General features: G+C 34.8%; 1 protein-coding gene across 1 annotated transcript in view; it reads left to right on the top strand.

Moving 5' to 3' along the window:
• The window catches only part of COL24A1 (collagen type XXIV alpha 1 chain), a 385,490-nt gene that overhangs the window by 279,529 nt on the left and 89,474 nt on the right, over window positions 1-16,487 (top strand). The window contains 5 exon segments of the mRNA XM_032594090.1: window positions 6,559-6,610; window positions 8,229-8,338; window positions 11,946-11,999; window positions 12,257-12,310; window positions 12,953-13,009. Coding sequence (XP_032449981.1) covers window positions 6,559-6,610; window positions 8,229-8,338; window positions 11,946-11,999; window positions 12,257-12,310; window positions 12,953-13,009 — 327 coding nt within the window.

Here is a 16,487-nt window from a genome sequence, read left to right as displayed (position 1 = left end):
TAAAGGCAGAGAGGCATTTATTAGATGCACTATTAGAAAGGGGCCAGATGGGGTGGGCGTGGGGGGGGGAGGGAATGGCCAAGTAATTGGAATGTAGTGAGTAACTTGAAAACATAACATCAGAGAAATAAAAGGAGCCAGATCATATAGAGGATTACAGACCATAATAAGAGATTTGGAGATGATTCTGATTTCAATGTGCAGCCATTTGGAAGGTTTTAAACAGGTCAAGGGGTTTGAAATGTTAATTTCACTAAATGTGAATTTAGTGATCATTTGGGGAATTTTGAAGAAATAGACTAGAGGGTAAAAGTGGACTTAGAAGGCCGTGGCAGTAGTGTAGATGAAAAGTAGTATGGTTGGGAATGTAAGGGGACAATAGAGATAGGGGATAGTGATCCCATTTAAGACATATTTTGGAGATAAAGCTGACTGTAATCACTCATTGTTTGGATGTTGAGAAAGAGGGAAAAAATAATGAAGAATAAATCCTGGTTTTTAGCTGGAGCAACTGAACTGGTGATCATATCATTAAATATATTACAGACCTACAAATTGGTATTTACATATGTGGATATATGTGATTTCATTATTTTTGGTTTATTTGGTTTTCCTCACAAGCTCTAACTTACTGATTAGTGAGGAATGGTTGGAGGCTTGGGGAAAGAAAATTTTAAACCCAACTCAGTTGAAAGCTTAAACAATTTGTTCCTATAAATTAGTAGTCTCTGTAGGTAATGCTCAGATTCTTACAATGTTGCTTCTCAAATTTATCAGCTCTTGACCTCCCTCTTCTGCTCTTTTCCATTAGAGAGTCTGAGTGTCTGGTGATGGTAAGGATGAGGAGGCTTTGGATCTAGGTGCAGGTGTTTAAGATAGGGACATGGTAATGTCCCTTGTCAGTTTCCTTACTGCCTACCCTGCTGGCCTCTGATGATAATGTCTGCAGCTAGTAATTTTCATTTCCTTTCTGGGAGAGGTTCCCTCTAATCAGCTTCCACTAATCTGCAGATCCTTCTCAGGTCTTCTGGATTCTCATTCAGCTCTAGCCCAGGAAGTCTGCTCATCAGCCGTTATGACAGAGCCATGTCTTTCTAGAGTAATGACCACTCCCCCACCACACACTACACAAGCTCCCCAGGTATTTCTAAGTTGCCATCTACATCATATAGGAATCAAGGAGTTTAGGAAAATTTAACAAATGTTCGTCATTTTGATTTTCCTGAGCATCCAAAGTGATATGGCCATAAACCAAATGCTATCTAGAGAGAAGGTACCTTTCCTGCATCCTGAAGAGGTAGTGGGGAACAAGAGTCTCACTTTGCCAAAACTCAGAAAGAGGAAAATCTGAACATTTAGGTCTCTCCCTCCCTTTTTGCGCTCCTGTATCTCCTGGAGCCAAAAGAAACAACAACAACAAACAACAACAACAACAGCAACAACAACAACCTGACTTTCTCTCTATTTCTCCTATAGCATATTCTCATCCTTTATCACCTAGTAAAAAGCCTTAGAGTTCTATTGCAATAGATGGAAAGTGTGTCTTCTCTATAATATAGTATAGCTCTGTATGCTGGGTGCTCCAAGGTCACCTTGTGAATTAGTAAAGTTGGAAACAAAAAACAGAAAAATTTTCTTAATACATATAACCCTTGGGCATATGACCCCCTCAAGCTGAATAGGGTAAAGTCCATATATTCAAAAAGGCAAAATTGAAAAGCAATTTTGATAATTTTCAAAATACTGCCACATTATAGCTGAGTTGGAGAAGACAAGGAAGAGACAAGATTTAGGGATTTGAGGGGATAATTCAAGGGTTCAGTTTGGGGCACATAAAGTTTGAAATCCCTATAGAAATTCAAAAAGATGTCAGTAGGTAGGATAACCAGAAGGTCAATTATACAGTCAGGACAGGTGACATAATTTTAGGAATCATAGAATAGGAGGTGTTATATAAGGAGGCCAAAATTCAGGAAGCATGCTGCCATATAAACAAAACCTTAAAATTTTTCAAGAATGAAAAAAGGTTGAGATAAAATGAGCCATTGGATTATTGGATTTAGCTATATGAAGGTTACATGGTGACCTGAAAGGGAAGCAATTTCAGAGCTGTGGTAAGAACAAAAGCCCAAATGAAGAGGGAATGAGAGGTAAGAAAATAGTGGCAATGAGCATAAACAGGTCTTTCAAAAAGTTCTGCTGTGATGGGGAAGTAAATTGAACTAGAAAGTACTGAGACATTGAATGAGTGAATAGAAAGGAAGGGAGGGAAGGACATGAGGTCAAGGAAGGGTTTTGTTTTTGTTTTTTAATGAGTGCTATCTAGCTTATTTAATTGCTGTCGGGAATGATGTAGTCAGAGGAAAAAATGATAGTGCAAGTGTTAAGAGAAGGCCATGAAGGGAACATGGGCTTTAGATACAAGTGAGGCACTGGCTTCAGACAAGCAACAGAGAAACTTCTTCCTTCGTAAGAGAAGGGAGGCGGAATATGTGTGTGCATAAGGAGGTATGTCGGTAGATCAGGTGTGGGAAAAGGAGGTGGCTCTTGTTTTGATTGCTACTCTGTCTCAGTGCAGTATAAGGGCAGGTCATTCACTTGACACTGAGGCGAAAATGGAAGTTTGAAGAATGTGTAAGTCCTCTTGCAGACTAATGACAAATTTCTCAATTATACACGTTGTGAGAGGCTTATCACTTTTATTTTTACATTCTCCACAAGTTTTGTTGGTATTTAAATATATAAACACTTACAGCGATGTCTAAACTGCATGGTGGTTGGCAGATAACATTGCCATGCAGTAGTGTTGGACGACACCTGAATAGTGAATTCATTGCACCTCATTGTGAGTGCTGATATAATAAAGGTGTCAGTGAATTCCCTCTTGTGCAAGTATTGCAACAAAGGCCTAACATTTTTTTAAAATTATACATTTAAGTCACATATTTACAAATTAAAGAATTAAAAATATGATCTCAATAAATGAAACAAAAAGCATTTAGTAAAATATAATATCCACGTTGACTATCATACTTAATGGTGAAACTTCAAAGAATGAGCAAAGATCACCACTATTCACCATTTCTATCCAACATTTACTCAGAAACCCAGCCAGTACGGTACACGAGAAATAATCTACAGACAAATTATTAGAATTAAGGAGATTTTAGCAAGATGCTAAATATAAGAATATACAAAAATAGATTCCATTCTTCTTCACCAGCCACAAGCAGTTTAGAAAACCTTAAATAATATTTACTGGGGGTGCCTGAGTGGCTCAGTAGGTTGAGCATCCAATTCTAATTTCAGCTCATGTCATGATGTCACAGTCATGGGATTGAGCCCTGTATCGGGCTCTGCACTGACAGCACGGAGCCTGTTTGGGATTCTCTCTCTCCCTTTCTCTCTGCCCCTCCCCTGCTTGCTCTCTCCCTCTCTCTCAATAAATAAATAAACAAACAAAAAAACTATTTATAATAGATCATCACAAAATTAAACAACTAGAAATAAGTGCTAACAAAAGATTTGCAGATTTTTGTCAAAAAATTATGTTATTAACAAAGACCTAATAAATGGAGAGATATTTTATATTCATGGATAGGAGGACTCAATATCAAAAAAATTATCAATTTTCCCCTAACATTAGTCTATAAATTCAATACAATTTAGTCAAAATCCCTATAAGACTTTTTTTTATAGGACCTGATTAATGAAAGTGATTTTAAAATTCATATGAAAGAACCAAAGGACCAATATCAAAAACATTTTCAAGAACAAGTGACAAGGGTTGGGCAGAGTGGTGTGTGGAAGGGAGAACTTACCCTACCTGATACCGTAACTTATGATTGAAGCTAGAGTAATTTAATCAGTGTCATGTTCATTCACAGAAGACAAAGAGACCAATGGAAATAGAAGGTAACCTGGACTCAGAGCTTAGTATATTTTGAAACATGAAGTTTAATACATTGATCACAGGTTGCAAATCATTAAGGAAAGGATGAATATTCAATAAATGGTACTGGCCTAATTGGTTATCCAAATGAAAAACAAAATAAAATAAAACAACTCCTTCAAACCAGTGCACACACGCACGCAAAAGAATGAAATTCCAATTAAAGGCCTAATTGTGAAAATTCAAAATGTTAAGCATGAGAACATTTACAAGAACATTTTATGAACCTCATGGAGGGGAGGGGAAGCAGTCAGGATCTCCTAAACACTGAAAAGAAGAAGACAAGAAGAAAATACTGATGAATATGACTCTGTTAAAATCACAAACTTATGTTAATCAGAAGTTATATTAAACAAAGTGAAAAAATATGCTGCAGGCTGAGAAGAGATCTGTGTTATATAGAATGAGCAAAATACAGGTATCAGGAATATATGTAAAAACTTTATGGATAACTCAGTAAGTCCAGCTCAGGGGAATATTGAGCAGAATCACATATAGATGTGAAATAACGGTGTGAATAGATAATCATTCCTCCTTAATAATCAGAATATGCAAATTGAAAACACAAATAAAATATCATTTACCACAATGAAATGGACATATTTGAAGTCTGATAGTACCAAGCTTTACAGAAGATTTGAAGTAATTGGACTCTGAAATATTGCTATGGAATGGAAATTGACAAAAACTACTTTGGAGAATAATTTACATTCTCTTGTATACCTAAAGATGTACATACCTCTACAACCCAGCAGTTTAACTTCCGGGACTATTCCATAAAAACAAAAACAAAACAAACAACCACCTTTAACATGGCACATAGATGAGTTCACAAGCATTATCTGTAACAGGACAAAAAAAAAAAAAACAAAACACCAAAAATTCATCAGTAAGAAAGTGGTTAAATCAGCTGTGGTTTGATAAGAAAATAGAATCCCGTAGGATGAAAAACAGAAAGTGAGTAGATTAAAGACACTGATTAATTTCAAAAGCAAAATGTGTGTTAAAAAAGTTTCCAAAGAATGCATTAAGTATGCTTATTTAAAGTTTGAAAAGATGCAACATTACCACATACTGCTTGGAGATACATGCAAATGGAGTAACGGTATAAAGAAATGCTTGGGAATGATAAATTGAGGAAAATGGTTGCACCTGAGTGAGGGAGAGGGTAATGTGTTGGAAGGTATGTGTGCATATGGGACTTCAATACATATGTATCTTCTCTTTCTTACAGTGGGTGGTGGGTGCATGGGTATTTATTGTACCTTCTAATATCTTTTTATAAACATTCAAATGTTATATAATACACTTGAAAAAGGCAGCAGACGTTAGTGAGAACTAACACTGAGCTAAATTCTTCAGTTTAAAGTCCGGTTCTTTTAGCTTTACATGCACTATCTCATTTAATCTTATAACTCTTTGAAGAGGTATTGTTGTACTTCTTTTATAGAACAGGAAACTGAGGCCCTTAGAGTTAAACAATCTACCTATGGTCATATTGCTGTGAGGTGACAGAGCCAGACTATGAAACTAGCAGTCTGACTTTTAAAAGCTCACACCATTACCCTCTAATGAAAGTTAATCTGCCTCTTTTTAAAAGTCCATATTACCGCAAAGAAATCTCAGGTTAGTGCAACTATCATTTTGACCTCTGGATGCAGCTAGAACTACAGCACATAGAACTTAACCATTTTGGCTTCTAAATTCAGTGACTTCTGAGGCTAGAAGAGCATTTACTGAGGAGCATAGGGCATGAGTCATTCTTAGGTATCTGTTATTCGTTCAACAAATATTTATCAAGAGCCTCCATAGCACAGTGGTAAACCACAATTTATTTCTTGTCTACATCATTTTTGCAGTTTGCAAGCTTTGGACACAAATTTGAGGTTTCCATTTTCATTTCCAACTAATGCAAGGAGTGCTGTGATTAATTGTTGGCCGTTTCAGAACTTGCACCCTGGGCTTACTGTGGATCTCATTTAAGCCTAATTATTGTTGACCTGCAAATTCACAGGACAATCTAAAATATTTTAGCCAATTTTACAAAAAAAAAAGTCTGTATTGAAACTTTCAGTCTACTTTGTCTGAATAAATACAGATTAAAATGAAAATACTGTTTTAAAGTTGAATATGACTACTTCTTTTTTCTCCATCTATTTCCCTCTCTCTTTTTCCACAGACCAAGAAAACCTCCTTAATCTACTACTCCAAAGATCTTGAGATTCTTCTTCACCATGTTTTAATATATATTTATAATCCTATACAGTCAACAAGATGTTGAAACCACAGTAGTAGCTCATAGAACTGCTAAAATTAACATGGATGCATTGGGTTTAGTTTAATTACAGTCTCACTAATTAAAATGGTGATGAAACCAAATAATTTTCTTCCTATAATAAAGAACAGTTTAATTTTGTCTATCTTGACCAGTTTGTATATGTAAATCATCATGACCTATTTTTAGATAATTATGCAAACACAATATTGTTGAAAGTACCCTCATTTTACATAATGTTCAATTCAGTGATTATGTGATGTAAGTATTTAAATATGCCATCTAGTCCTTTCTTTAACAATTTATTTTCTTTTTTATATTGGACATTCAGGGATCTGAAGGAATTGTGGGAATTCCAGGGCAAAGAGGTCGCCCAGGCAAAAGGTAATTTTTTTTTTTTACATCTTTTTAAGGCTTCCTTTCTTCTGATGTGCTCTGAGCTCCATAGAATGCTGGTGATATTTTTATTTGCATGAGATATATGGTAATAAAGAATATAAATTTGGCTTTAAAAGGCACATTTATATAAATTAAATTTAACTCTACTTAGGAGTATTTATCGCCTAATTATTTGAAGGCAACAGTCTCACTCTGTAGTTTCTGTGAAGATATTTGCCTTTCTTCTCCTGTTTGCCAAAAATTCTTCAGTAGACTTTGGGCAGGAAAAGAGAGAAAAGGAAAATACTACACCATTTGTGTAATAGTAACAACTTTAGTAAAATGTTTAGGGGAAAAGATTATGATTGAGATTGTTTCTGGGTTTATTAGTACTATGTTTATCTAAATTGAAAAGGTTAATTATTTTATCTTTCCCATATATTGACTTAGAAACACACATCCAGAATATGGTTTATATGTTTCTTTTATATCTTACTAAAATGAAAATGTATAAAATTCTGGAACATTATAATGAAAAATTCATCTCTGTATGGGGCCAATAATTTGTTCAAGTATGATTTTCTTATTCAAATACAACAGTTCTGAATATATGACTATAATTAGCTTCAAATCACACCATATCTAGTTCCCAAAGTCTAATTTATCATTTCTATAACATACACCCAGCCTATCTTTGTCATAATGTAGAGACAGGATTAGTTAGAATAAGAAGTAAGGAAAAATGAATGAGGTGAATTTTAGTAGCCACTCTTACCCATGAAAATAACCCCAATACTGAAGTCTCTTTTCATCATATTTGATGTTATATCTAAAATCAACATTAGAAGTGGAACAGTATAATTCTTTACAGTAGCCTGCATCCCTGCGAATTATTATAAATACCAAAAACTTCCTTCCTATGATCACAGTCTAGTTTTTCTTTGTATCTACTTTATTGTCTACAGCAGAACAGATTGGTTCCCACTTTCAGAAAATGAATTATAGCACTTAAAGTTGTTTAAAAGCAGCCATATTTTGGTGGTAGAGAATGATCAGTCAGCTTGATGGAAAACAGAAGATAACTAGTTTTCAGAAGGATGTTAAATGATATAAATATGTTATGGATTTTTAAAGGCAGACTCCAAGCCACTGAATATACAGAAACATACACTGGAAACTGTATACATTAAATAGATCTTTGTGGGATTGAAATTGTGTATAGAAGCAGGTTTCTTATACAGTCTATGTTTTCTCATGATAACAAGAAATACATGCATGCATGCATACATACATACATACCTAACAAATTCAAAAATAAAAAATTGGTTATTGGTAGTTCAACATGAACACCAGATCTCCCCTGCTTGTTTGGCCAAAATTATTTTTTTTAATGTTCTTTCTCCTAAATTACTTTCAGTCATATCTTTCAGATAACCTAGGTGGTGATGGTATGTTATTATTGTCAGTGGCAGTCTCCACCACCAGCTAGGTAAACCCAAGTTACTATTTACAGAATTTTGCTTACAGACTATCCTCTGGTGTCATTCAGGTATATGATATAGTTAATTCATCTAGGTAAAAATTTGTTTTTTCCCACTTTTCTCTCTTACTAACGACGTCCACAGGGTGAAAAAGGACAAATAGGGCCCACCGGAGAAATTGGAAGCAGAGGTGCTCCCGGACAAATTGGGGAAAGTGGTCCTAAGGGTGCCAGAGGAACGAGAGGTGCTGTGGTTAGTATTTGATTTATTTCCAGACCTGAGTTCACTGTGGATGGAAAAGAAATGTATCCATGTCCTTAAAGTTTCATCCCTTGATTAATTTTACAGAGAAAGCAATAGTTCCATTGAAAATAATCTACCTCCATGAGCTGTGGAGAATTGTAAGCATTCCACAGTACTTAAATGGCTTAGTGGTTTCTGGACATGAAAAAGGGAAAGGGGAAAAAACTCAAAATGGAAATAAAATATGAAATGAAGTTTTAAAAACTCAGATTATAACTCTTAACCTAAGTGGGAAAGTTTATATGCCTTGCACTTAAAATAAGAATTTAATATCTGTATGAAACTATGCTGTCAGGATTGGCATATTGCTTTTGAAAATTAGATTTACTTAAAAATGATTTTTCTTTATAAGCTTGGACTCTACATGCTCATGGAGATTTTTTTTTAAACCGGCTCTGATCAATATCTGTAACATCTAATAATATTTAATCTTTTGCATGAACTTTATATAGTGTTGGAAACAAGGGTAACATAAATACTTCTGAACCTATAATAGCAAAATTTTATTGCTAATATATTTGGACCTGTTTAGAAAGTCACAGCATGAGAGATGCATGAATTATTAAACTTAGTGTTTTCACTATTTAATAAGCTTATCTACAAAATGCATGTGTATTTCCTAGTCTCCGTTAAATGTCACAAATGCTAGACTTTTCACCAAAGCCTTCTTGAGAGCATTGTATAATTCATCAGTTGTCTGAGGAAAGTTTATCTCAGGCTCATTTGACATATTCATCTTACCACTTCAGGTCTTTCTTCCTTTGATTTAAATTACTAATATTTTCCTGATTTGGGCTTGTATGTTACAAAACTTTATTTAATATGATTAATTTTTAACAAATATGGAAACTAATCCAGAGTATTGCCTTCAAAGTAGGTTCCTACTTTGGATTTTGTCTAAAGAGAATATTCACTTTAAAAATATTGACACATGTTCTCCAACTGCCTCCCCAAAAGGTTTCATCCAATATACACTCCCACCACCAATACTTCATGTTAACCCTTTTGATGTCTGACAATCTGATAAATGAGAACATGTGTCTCATTTTCTTTCTGTTTATATCTCCCCGATTACAATTAAGTGATTTTTTTTTTCTGGAAATTGCCTTTACATATTCACTTTACATGATTTACATTAGGCTGCTGTCTTTTTCTTATTAAACTGTAATAACTATATATAGATATATATATATATGATGTTTATTCATATCATATATATATGATGTTTATTTCGTTTTGAGAGAGAGAGAGAGACAGAGCATGATGGGGGAGGGGCAGAGAAAGAGGGAGACACAGAATCCAAAGCAGGCTCCAGGCTCCACGCTGTCAGCACAGAGCCCAATGCAGGGCTTGAACTCACAAGTCATGAGATCATGACCTGAGCCCAAGTCAGACACTTAACCGACTGAGCCACCCAGGCGTCCCTTAGATAATATATTTTTGTTAAACTTGTTACAAAATGTATTATAAATACAATTTCTCTTTCTGTCATTTTACATTTAGTGTTGTTTGTTTGATATCTTTTTGCTGGAGATTTTAATTATTATATACTCAAATTTGTCACTCCTTTACTTTACAGGTTTTATTTTTTCATTAGAAATGCCTTCCCTACCTAAAGTATATAAAAATACTCTTCCATATCCTTCTTCTAATTCTTTTATAGCTTTATTTTTATTCCTAACTCATATGAAGTTTATTATTTTGCTGTGAAATAAGTTGTAAAGAACTTGATTTTCTTTTTTCCAAGTAGATTTTCAGTTGTTTCAAAATCATTTAATAAATAGTCACTCTGTATCCCACTAAACTAAACTCTCAAATATTTATTGACCTGTTTTCATTCTCTCTGTTTTCTTCTGTCAATCTGTTAGCCTATTTTTGGGTTCAATACCACACTATTTAATTGTTATATTATTACAGTACTTTTGAGAAGAGCAAGTATTCCATAATTCATTTTTCTGAAAAGTTCAGCTCTTACTTTAATTCTCTCTTCCATGTGAACTTTAAAATCAGCTCTTCGGGGCGCCTGGGTGGCGCAGTCGGTTAAGCGTCCGACTTCAGCCAGGTCACGATCTCGCGGTCTGTGAGTTCGAGCCCCGCGTCAGGCTCTGGGCTGATGGCTCGGAGCCTGGAGCCTGTTTCCGATTCTGTGTCTCCCTCTCTCTCTGCCCCTCACCCGTTCATGCTCTGTTTCTCTCTGTCCCAAAAATAAATAAAAAACGTTGAAAAAAATTTTTAAAAAAATAAAATAAAATCAGCTCTTCATTTTCCTTTAACATTGAATCTTTCAGTAGAGAAGCAGTATATGTCTTTCTATTTACTTACATCATCTTATATGTCCTTTAATAAAGTTTTGTTATTTCCTTTATTCTGTTCTTACCTCTATCCTGTTAGATTTATTGTTGGTTTCTTATGGACTTTATGATTTATGATGCAATCTTTTTTCCATTATATCTTTTTATTGGTGCTATATAAGAAATCTACTTACTTTTATGTTTTAACTTTATATCCACTTAAATGATAGGTGGTTCTCATGGGTTCTTTGGGTAAATAATCATATTTAGAGCTTCTGGTTAATCTGATATTTGGTTAGGCATGAACCTATTCTGTGCCTTAATTTTCTCATCTCCTATTTAGTTTCAAACTTAAATAGGAGAATTGGTGTGGAAATTTTTGGTAGTATGAAAGGTAAGACATTTTTAGGATTATTATTTTTACTCTTTTTAGTTGTCTGAGTCACATTTTCAGTACTTTAGAGGCATTTATGAATAACCCTTAAATTATGTAGTATCCTCATCTGCAAAATATTGATAAGAGCAATAACAGAGTGATTATCACACATAAGTTGCCAACTATTTCTCCTTTAACAACTTTGACCAGAGCTGAAACTTTTCTTCATCAAAGCATCTGAAACTATCAATGAGTATGGAGTTCTCCACGATCCCATCATGATAATATCAAAAACTTTCAGGCTATACTCTAATATTCAGTGAGGCACATCTACCATAAACTTGGACCAGATATAAGGGCACCTGGCTGGCTCATTTGGTTAAGCGTCTGACTTCAGCTTAGGTCATGATCTCATGGTTTGTGATTTCGGGGTCTGCGCCGGGCTCTGTGCTGACAGCTCAGAGCCTGGAACCTGCTTCAGATTCTGTGTCTCCCTCTCTCTCTCACTGCCCTTCCCCTGTCCTCTCTCTCTCTCTCAAAAATAAGTAAACATTAAAAATATATATATACTATAAACTTTGACAGATACATGTTACATTTCCAAGAACTTGCTGAAAACCTATAGGGTTCTGACAACTGAAAGTATTTTTCTTAATATGATTAAGAATATTCATACCAGAAGTAAACTGAAGAGACATTTTTTTTTGGTGGGACTTTTGTGGTTCAGAAGAAAAATAAGACAGAAGTTAGAATGTTATTTCTTGTTTTCCCATTTCAGACTAAGTAAAATATTATACTTCAGAAATTCTAAATTTTAAGTAATCAGAGTACAAGTGTAATGGTTCAATCAGTTGGCTATTTTCTCTCTAATATTTACTTTGTTTTTTAGGGACATTTAGGATTGATGGGACCTGATGGAGAACCAGGAATTCCAGGATATAGGGTAATCATTTCTAATTGGAAATTAAAATGTGTGTATTTGCATGAAAATGGTTATATAAAGATGTCATTCCAATTATGCAGATTAAGATGAAATCTCACCGATAAACTTTGCTACTGCATTTAGGCTTCATCCCCCTAGAGAATGAATCTTGTTTTTCTTTCAGAATAGTGCAGTATCTAATGGCATGTCCTTGGTGGTATTAGGTAGAACATGCACAAATGATACAGAGAATGTCTACTTTCTTGTCCTTTTGTTAGGGCCACCAGGGCCAGCCAGGCCTTTCTGGGCTGTCAGGACCTAAAGGAGAAAAGGTATGTGTGTATATTGACTTTGCAATCCTAAAGTTAAATATTTAATTTTTGTGTTCTTTCTGAAAGTGTGCATGGAAACATTTTCAAAGAATAAAAGAAAACACTTTTCAATTTGGGAAGTATTGCAAATTCTAGAAGGTAAATACCAAGAGATGAAAATTTAAGTCATTAAAATGTCTTCAATAGGTTGTTTCAAGATATTCATGAAATAATATATGGTAAAGTACTTTGTAATCTATAAAGCTTTGTAAACTTAAAACTAATTACTTGTTGAAACAGATTGTGAGACTCTAGATTAAATGACCAGTATGTTTATAGTGAAATTTATAGTAAAAATTTTCTGGGTTAAGAATAACTATAATAATACTACTCTTAATTTGTAGTATCACTGGAAACCTGAAACTTTGAACAAATTCCTAAACTGCTTTGTATGTAATTAAAGCTGATAGACACTTCTGAGAACCATATAGGAATTACAACTGTATAAAATATCCTGTGCTAAGTTTTGTAGGTAAAGTTTTCCATTTAAAAAAGATAAAGCCAGATTGTAGATGTCATACATATGAGACAATGATAAGCTACATATTTCAAAGTTTATTTTATTAATTTGATTTTGTTTGTAAATAATTATCTTCATTATAGGGTTATCCAGGAGAAGATAGCACAGTGCTAGGACCACCTGGGCCTCGAGGTGAACCAGTAGGTCTTTTTCTAAAATTATTTTGATGTTTCAAGATAAAATGCAATGAATATAATAGATTCATATGACCAATCACATCTTTTCAGGGAGTTTTATTCTGTTAGTTTCATAACATGGTTTTGTAGGCACATACTATTTATAGTTGTATTATCTAAATGTAAAATCTATTTATATCCAAGTCAAGATCCTTAGGATAATATATAGTTTAATTACAGTGACTTTCCAAATCTAACTTTCAGCATGAAATGCACTATAACAACCTTTTGCAGAGATTATCAAAATACTATACTCTAGATATTTTAGGGCAGACATTTCTTCAATCATCAAATTCATGGGGTGCCTGGGTGGCTCACTTGGTTAAGCATCTGACTTTGGCTCAGGTCTTGATCTTACAGTCCATGGATCTGAGTCCTGCATCGGGTTTTATGCTAACAGCTTGGAGCTTGGAGCCTGCTTTGGATTCTGTGTCTCCTTCTCTCTCTGCCTTTCCCCTGCTCACTCTCTGTCTCTCAAAAGTAAATAAATAGTAAAAAAAATGTTTAAAAAATCATCAAATTCAGATTTATTTCTGAGTATTAAAAAAATCTGACCTGTATACTTTTTTATAGTAATTTACATATAGTTACCAAATGACTTTAAAACTTAATCAGTTATTATAACCAATACCTTTGAAGATCACTGATCCATAGTCTTCTAATTAAGTATCTGAAGGTTAACTATAAACTCTGTTTTGAAAAGTTATTATAGGGGAACTTGGGTGGTTCAGTTGGTTGAGTATCTGACTTCAGCTCAGCTCACGATCTCCAAGTTTGTGGTTCAAGCCCCACGTCAGGCTCTGTGCTGACAGCTCCGAGCCTAGAGCCTGCTTCAGATTCTGTGTCTCCCTCTCTTTCTGCCCCTCCCCCACTCTCTGTCTCTCTCAAAAATGAACATTAAAAATATATGTTAAAAAAAAAGAAAAGTAGCTATTGTAGCTTTGATTATCTGAATGACCATCTCTATATTCATATTTTATGAAAATAATCTTAAAGGGCATATGTAAATTAAATAGGTAGAATAAAAGTGTTTAACTCATAGAAATAAATATAATTGGTTTGATTTTCAATTTTCTACATGATATCATATAAGATTTTAAAAATCCTGGGGGTGCCTAGATGGCTCAGTCGGTTAAGCATCTGACTTTGCTAAGGTCATGATCTCATGGTTCATGGATTCAAGCCCTGCTTTGGGCTCTGTGCTAACAGCTCAGAGTCTGGAGCTTGCTTTGGATTCTGTGTCTCCCTCTCTCTCTGCCCCTCCCCCGGCTCATGCTCTGTCTCTTTTTCTCTCTCCTAAAAATAAATAAACATTAAAAAATATGTTTAAATACTAAAGCAGAAGGATCACATTATGTAGTTACTTCTGGTGCTTTGATCTGGCTCTTTCGAGATGAGTGAAAGTTATATTTTGTCTTAGAAATACAAAAGATTTTGGAATTATTCTGATTAAATGAAGCCATCTCATATAGAGGCATACTTATCTATAAAATATATATAAGGTTTTTATCAAATATGTTCTAGTCTCTCTAAAGCCCTGACAGGGAAAAATATGGAAATAATGCAAAAACTGAAAAGCAAATGGAAACATATGGGCAAATAGTGTATAAAAGTGCTTGTTTTTTCCCCAGATTCAAGTACGCCAGAATCAAAGAATGTCACTAAAATATAATAAATATATTAAAAGTCTAGCATAACAATCATTATTTTGTCTAGTAGACATCAAACAGGTGTGAAACTTAAACCAAGAATATTCTAAATCATTAAAACAGAGTCAGAGATTATTGTCCTTACATTATGTCAAATATCTTTACTCACATAGGAATAAGTTAAAATTTGTCAATCAATTGTCCTCATCAATTTTATGGTTTTCACAAAGATTTCAATTTGACTTTCTTTTTAGACAGTAGGTCCTCGTATGCAAAAATTGCTTTTCCAAGTATATTTTACACTAGATAATTTGAATAGTTTATCATATCAAAGAATTTATATTAGGAATATTTGAAAAAAAGTTAAAAGTGTAGGTTTATTAGCTACTACCATACAGATTAAAAATAAATAGATGCAATTTTTATTAAGTTAATTTATATCTTAAAAATTAAAAAGAATAAACAACAGAGTTTCTGATCAAGAATGTTAAAGTAGGTAGCTATTAGATGCTTTTAAAAAGATCATTAAACAGTGTCTCCCAAAACAGCTCCCATCCTGCCACACCCTGCAGGTGGCCTTGCCCAGGACTGGTGTTCTCCAAAGTAGCTCTTGTTCCAACACACCAAACGAGTAGTTTTGGCCTGGACTGGCGCCCTTCCAGAGTGGCTCCTGACAGGAACAAGGGGCAAGGCCCACCCATCAGTATGCCTACAACAGTCCTGGCCTGACCTCATAGCCAGGCACACCAGGGGCTATCCCACCCACCAGCACACCCACAGCCGCCACAGCCAGGCCTCTCAGCCAGCCATGTCAGGAGCCAGTCCTGCCCACCAGTGTGACCACAGCAGTTGTGGCCAGTCATTGCAGCCAATGGGCCAGGAGCCAGCCCCACTCACAAGCATGCCAGCGATAAGAAGGCACAAAGAAACTACACAGGGCACTCCTGGAGCACCTGGTTCTGGTGACAAAGGAGGAGTGTGCTTCTAAGGCCCAACGGACACCTTCTATATGAGACCACTCCATCAAGACCATGAGACATAGCTGGTCTACCTAATACATAGAAACACACACAGTGAGACAGGCCTAACAAGGAGACAGGAGGACGTTCCAAATAAAATAAGACAAAACCTCAGGAAGGAACCAAACGAAACAGAGATAAGCAATCTGCCTGATAAAGAATTCAAAGTAATGGTCATAAAGATGCTCATGGAACTCAGAAGAAGAGTAGTTGAACAATGAGAAATTCAACAAAGAGATAGAAAAATATAAAAAATAACTAATCATAACTTAAGAATTCAATAGCTGAAATGAAAAAAATATATATACACTAGGGAGAACAATGGCATATTAAAGGATATAGACAGGTCAGCGATCTGGAAGACAAGGTAGTGGAAGTCATCCAAACTGAAGAGTACAAAGAAAAAGGTTAAGAAAAAGAGGATAGTTTAAGGAAACTCTTGGACAATAAATATCAACAGAAGTCTTATAAAGTCGACTTTAAAGCAAAGAGTGTAACAAGACAAAAGGAAGAAATAATAAATGAAAACTTCCCTAACCTGGGGAAGGAAACAAACATCCAACTGCAAGATGCACAGAGAGCTCCAAACAAGATGAACCCAAAGAGGCTCACACCAACAGAGAGTAAGTAAATTGTCAAAAATTAAAGGTAATGAGAGAATCTTAAAAACAGTAAGAGTAAAGCAACTGGTTACTTACAAGGTAACACCTAAAAGATCATGAGCTGATTTTTCAGCAGAAATTTTGTACGCCAGAAAGGAGAGGCCTGATATAC

The sequence above is a fragment of the Lynx canadensis genome, chromosome C1 (assembly GCF_007474595.2).
Source record: "Lynx canadensis isolate LIC74 chromosome C1, mLynCan4.pri.v2, whole genome shotgun sequence".
Taxonomy (NCBI): domain Eukaryota; kingdom Metazoa; phylum Chordata; class Mammalia; order Carnivora; family Felidae; genus Lynx; species Lynx canadensis.
This window is presented reverse-complemented; position numbering and strand designations above follow the sequence as displayed.